At 37.8% G+C, this 5,383-nt stretch overlaps 4 protein-coding genes across 4 annotated transcripts in view; 3 read left to right on the top strand and 1 right to left on the bottom strand.

The window, feature by feature from the left end:
• Positions 1 to 259: 259 nt before the first annotated feature.
• FDP41_010131 (uncharacterized protein) lies at positions 260 to 1,456 on the bottom strand (the record flags this gene model as incomplete). The annotated part of the gene is made up of 1 exon (XM_044700396.1): positions 260 to 1,456. One exon carries the CDS (start codon positions 1,454 to 1,456, stop codon positions 260 to 262), a length of 1,197 nt encoding a protein of 398 aa, XP_044556318.1.
• A 435-nt stretch (positions 1,457 to 1,891) lies between these two features.
• Positions 1,892 to 2,404, top strand: FDP41_010130 (uncharacterized protein; the record flags this gene model as incomplete). The annotated part of the gene is made up of 1 exon (XM_044700395.1): positions 1,892 to 2,404. One exon carries the CDS (start codon positions 1,892 to 1,894, stop codon positions 2,402 to 2,404), a length of 513 nt encoding a protein of 170 aa, XP_044556317.1.
• Positions 2,405 to 4,428: 2,024 nt separating this feature from the next.
• On the top strand, positions 4,429 to 4,881 carry FDP41_010129 (uncharacterized protein; the record flags this gene model as incomplete). Its single annotated transcript, XM_044700393.1, has 1 exon — positions 4,429 to 4,881. The coding sequence occupies one exon, from the start codon at positions 4,429 to 4,431 to the stop codon at positions 4,879 to 4,881; it is 453 nt and encodes a 150-aa protein (XP_044556316.1).
• A 34-nt stretch (positions 4,882 to 4,915) lies between these two features.
• Positions 4,916 to 5,383, top strand: part of FDP41_010128 (uncharacterized protein) — a gene marked incomplete at both ends in the record, with an annotated part of 1,614 nt that continues 1,146 nt past the window's right edge. The window contains one exon of the mRNA XM_044700392.1: positions 4,916 to 5,383. This exon is cut by the window's right edge and continues 1,146 nt beyond it. Within this exon, the coding sequence (XP_044556315.1) occupies positions 4,916 to 5,383 (468 nt within the window).

The raw sequence follows: 5,383 nt of genomic DNA, 5'->3' as shown, positions 1-5,383 counted from the left end.
AACCTTGAATGGTACACTCGACAGAAGAACCAGTAACTTGATTTCGTGTTTGTTCTGTGAAGAGAGTTCAGAATGCAAGAGAGAACTTTCGTAAATTTGTGCTTGATTGGCCATGATGTGGACAAGAGTGTTATTCTTTCATAAGGTAATGTTTCATTTTCGCGACATGACTCAATATTTCAAAGTAAATGACATTCCCTCACAAACTCGATTGTTCAAAATAGGAATCATTTTAATGTAATTCAAATCACAGGTTGATTTAGAGCAATTCAATAACAACAGAGCTAGCACCGCCTCCTCCGTTGCAAATGGCAGCACAACCCACTTGTTGTTTTCTGTGCTTCAAAGCACTAATGAGAGTACAGAGAATTCTAGCACCACTGCAACCAATTGGGTGACCCAATGCAACAGCTCCTCCGAAAATGTTGACATTACTGACATCCAATCCCAAAAGTCTCATGTTGACCAAAGCAACAGCACTGAATGCTTCATTGATTTCCCACAAATTGACATCGCTTTGCAAAACTCCTGCATGCTTCAAAGCCACTGGAATGGCTGAAGATGGAGCAGTTGTGAAATCAATTGGAGCCTTTTCAGCATCTCCATATCCCAAAATTCTTGCAATTGGTCTAATACCAGCCTTCTTTGCTTTCTCTTCGCTCATCAAAATCAAAGCAGCACCACCGTCTGATAATTTTGAGCTATTAGCAGCAGTGACAGTACCATTTTCCTTCACAAATGCTGGTTTCAATTGTGGAACCTTGTCCATATTAATATTTGTAAACTCTTCATCGTGTTGAATGTATTGAATTGGGTCTCCCTTCTTTTTGGATGGCAAAGCAATGGAGAACAATTCTTCGGACATGTATCCCTTCTCATTTGCTTCAGCAGCTCTTTTATAGGATTCAATAGCATAGGCGTCTTGTTCCTCACGTGTAATTTTATATAATTTGGCTGTTTGTTCGGCACACCAACCCATATGCTCGCCATTATAGGCATCAGTCAAACCATCCTTAAGAATTGAATCGACCAATTTACCATCACCCAATCGATAGCCTGATCGACCCTGTGGAATATAATATGGAGCATTGGACATGGATTCAAAACCACCAGCAACCACACAATTATGAATGCCCAATTCAATGTTTTGAGTTCCATACATGACTGCTTTCATGCCCGATGCACACATCTTATTCACAGTTGTACAAACAACACTTTCAGGGAGTCCGGCATGAATACTTGCTTGACGAGCAGGTGCCTGACCCAAATTTGCTGAGACTACATTTCCCATGATGACTTCTTGCACCTCGGAAAGAGCAACTCCAGCCTTTTGTGTTGCGGAACGAATGGCCAATGATCCCAACTTGGGAGCATCAAAGCCAGAAAGTTTTCCAAGGAAGGAACCGATAGGTGTTCTCTGAGCTGCCACAATAACGGCACGTGTTTTGTGCGTCATGATGAGAAGGGCGCGATGAGGAATGAAGGCAATTCCAAGCAATAAATATTTTTTCGCTTTTTTCAGGTCTTTTCTCGTCGGAAAATAAGCGAGGTTGTAAACTGGAGATCCTTTGAGGGTGAGATGATAAGGTTCGTTCATGAAGGAATTGAAGAGAGAGAAATCCCATTTGATGACGATCCTCTGTTCACTTCTGTATTGAACATTGAGATTGATGAATTAAAAGAGTCTTCGGAATGAGGACCACGCATTCATTCAATCACTTTGAGACACACACACGTGCGCGCGTTGGTGCGTCCACACTCTCTCAATCAATTCGGAATTTTTGGGCATTTCATCGCCACTGATCTTCAAAAGGAACATTCAGTTGTAAATTATTTTTATTATTCAAAAAAAAATACCCTCATCACATACTCACAAGAAATCACACAAACCATGGCACAAAAGAGTAGATTTACTGGTGCTTCAAGAAGATCCTCCTCTTCATCCTCATCCTCTCATTCTTCTTCTCACCAAGTTCCACCCACACAACAACAAACTAGAAATTACTCCACCTCATCCACTCCACAACAACAAGCTAGACCTCAACAACAAACCACAACCCCACCACCACCACAATATCAACAAGCTCCTGTTCAAAGCGGAGGTTCTGGTATTATGGGAAATATTGTTTCCACGGTTGCTGGTACTATGATCGGACATGCTATTTATGATTCAGTTTCTAATGCTTTTGGTTCCAAGGACAATGCTGGAGAACAACAACCACAATACTCTCCACAAGAAATGCAAAAGTGCTTCTCACAAATGCAATCCTTCTCGCAATGTTTGGAACAAAACCCATACTCTATTGGATCTTGCCAATATGCTTTTGACCAGTTGAATGATTGCAAGAGAGGATTGACTCCAATGCCACAACAACCACAAACCAATCAAAACAATGAATGGTAGTTTTGTAGAGTGTTTTTAACTGATTTATTGCGCAGTTTGGGTTTCAGAATTTAGTGGCGCATTTTGATTGGTCAGAATTGGAGATAATAAAAAATTAAAATTTGTGAAATATTGTAGTGATTCTTTGAGAATCTCGCAAGGACAACCCATACTGACTCCTGGTAATTTCAATCTTTTGGATTTATTTTGACAATTTTCAACATCCCTTTTTCTTTCTGTCCTATGCCCGGCATCACGAAGGTTTGATAGAAAGCAATTCGTCCACAGTTCATTCAATTCGAAGTAGTGCTGTCAGACACTTTTGTAAAGGCTCGCAGTAATCACAAGGGTTATAACTTATCAATCGATAGGATTTGATGATTCGAACCTTGATGGTGGCGACCTTCATATTTTATCATCATATAGCGATAACAAAACAATATACACACTTTATTGTTTATTCCCATCAAATTCCAATAGATCCATAATGTAAGAAGGAACAGCTTTGGTGAAACATTCGGATTGTTGGATGATTTTAACACAATCATTCTTTGAATCGTTGACAAAGTGGATGAAAATGCTCTTTCCAACATTACAAACTGCTCCTCTAGTTGTTACAAGGAATTGAATACTGGGATCTAAAACAACAATTCCTTTTCTTCCTTTGGATTGTTGTCATAATGAACTGGAAGTGAGAGAATACGAGGTGCTGATGTTGAGTCACCATCCTTGCTCTTCTTTTTCAAAATTTCATCGGTAAATGTACCAATCCAGGTCCATAGAAACGGAAAGAAAACACTTCCTTTGATTCGTAAATAATTGAAGTGGACATTCCATGCTGATGTTGAGTCACCACCTTAATAAATGAATTGCTAACGAATATGATTCGTTAGAAAACAAAGCACATGCAAAGAAACTCACCATGAATATCTTTTGACTGACACTTAAGATATTCTTATTCTGGCCGTCACCATAAGTAATTATTTTCCCAAGGTCTTTAAGAGTGTCTAAGGATTCCTTTTGAATTGAAGTGGAGTCCAACAATCCAAAACGATCGAGGTAAAAGATCGATAAGTTTCTGACATTAACGGAAAAGAAATCTAAGGTACCGATAGATTTTGGAAAGTATTTGTTTTCCGTATCCTTGGAAATGAGTGCCAAAACCACTTCGTTTGAAGTACATGTCATCACTTTTGATAAAGACTCTCTATTTGGATATTCTGCGCTGCTTTGATTTTGTTGGTCACCATCTCAACAAGGAGGTTTTGTTTTAATAAGCCTCCTTTTTTATAGATTTCAAGTTCATTACTTTAGACCTGAAAGTGAACTATGGCAATAAATCGTTCTTAAAATGCCACCCAAATAAATTATATCTATACTTAAGATAAACATAGAGTGATATCAGCTTATAAAGACATCAGAATTATAAAAGATATAACCCTCATAGGTGGATTTAAGTACTTCATTAACGTTTTAAAACGCTTCCTTAGAGCACAGACCTCCTGCTTTGTTTGGGATGAAAAGGCTTGCTTTGTTCTTTTCATGACGAAGAAATGTCAAAGCAAAGATGATGTGGGTGTGTTTTTTTTGTTTGAAATTAACAATCCTTATTCAATTGATTTTACAAATAGCCAAGGACATTATATAAAAAAATATAGCCGCGGTCTGCAGGACTCGAACCTACGCGGGTTTCCCATTGGATTTCAAGTCCAACGCCTTAACCACTCGGCCAAGACCGCTTCATTGACACTAGGAATATTCTAAAATATTGGGAAATTATTTATTGATTGGAGTCACTGCATTCAATCATGTTCCGTATGTTGTTTCTGGTTTGGACAATAATCAATCGTTGTGATGTATTCATATTCAATATTTTTTAAAAAAATTAAAAATGTCTGACGATTGGTCCCAGCGTCTCTTTTGCCCAATTAAATTCCGAAAAATTGGGGGCGTACATAAAATATTTGACGTATTTGACGGAAAGAGAAAAAGAGAAGACAAAGAGAAAGGAGACGAAGGAAAGAGAGAAGACAAAGAGAAAGGAGATGGAAGAACAGACAAAGAGAATGAAATTGGAAAATCGAGTAACGACTGAAGAAAGTACAATAACCTCATCGGAGTTGTATCAACGTCTTTCAGTCTCTGTTGAAAAATTTCAGAGTGAAGAAGAATCAACACAATTCAACAATAGTACTATTCCAGCATTACAAATCAATAGTAATGATCAAGCAAGTAGTTCAAACATGATTTCTCTAACAATCAATGAAAAAAATTTGGACAAAGAAACACGTGTCCACCAGTTCTTTAAAAAACTGTTCTCAAATGAAATTTCCACAGTATATACAGCCGTTGATACAAACAAAACTATTATTCATAACAGAAAGCCCGACTTTACGTTTATTCCCAAAATGTTTAACCTAACAGAAAATGATCCCAGAGCAATAGAACATTTGGCGCTAGGTTTTTTTAGAATTGAAAAAGGATACAAAAGTGATTGAAACACCACATATCCTTGGCCAGCTTTGTGATTACATGTTTAGGGCACTCAAAGATAGCTACAAGTCCTATGTTTTTGGATTCGTTTCAAACTTCAAGGACATTATTTTTGTGAAGATGAGAAAATCGATGACAGAACTGGGCGAGGAAAATATTATCACCACAAGAAGTCCAAAATTGAGTCTTTTCTCCACTGGAATTCAGAACTCTGATGGATATAGTTATCTCAAAAGACTTTTAAACACTCCAACACAACAAACATGGACAGACAATCGAACCTTTACACTTGGAAAATTTATTACTGCAGGAGCAACGTCGTTGGTGTTTGATTTTGGAGATGGTAAGATTATTAAACTTGCCAAAACACCAAGCGACAACACACATATCATTACAGAAACAAAAACTATTACTTTTTTGGACGAGAAAGGAGTGAATCCTCTTCCAAAAATTGTTGAGCATGGAAATTATTGGATTGTGATGGAAAAGTGTTATCCCTGTACATCT

Source organism: Naegleria fowleri (assembly GCF_008403515.1).
Source record: "Naegleria fowleri strain ATCC 30894 chromosome Unknown tig75, whole genome shotgun sequence".
In the NCBI taxonomy this organism is placed as follows: domain Eukaryota; phylum Heterolobosea; class Eutetramitea; order Acrasida; family Naegleriidae; genus Naegleria; species Naegleria fowleri.
Note: the sequence above shows the minus strand (reverse complement) of the source record. Positions and strands in the feature narration are given on the sequence as shown.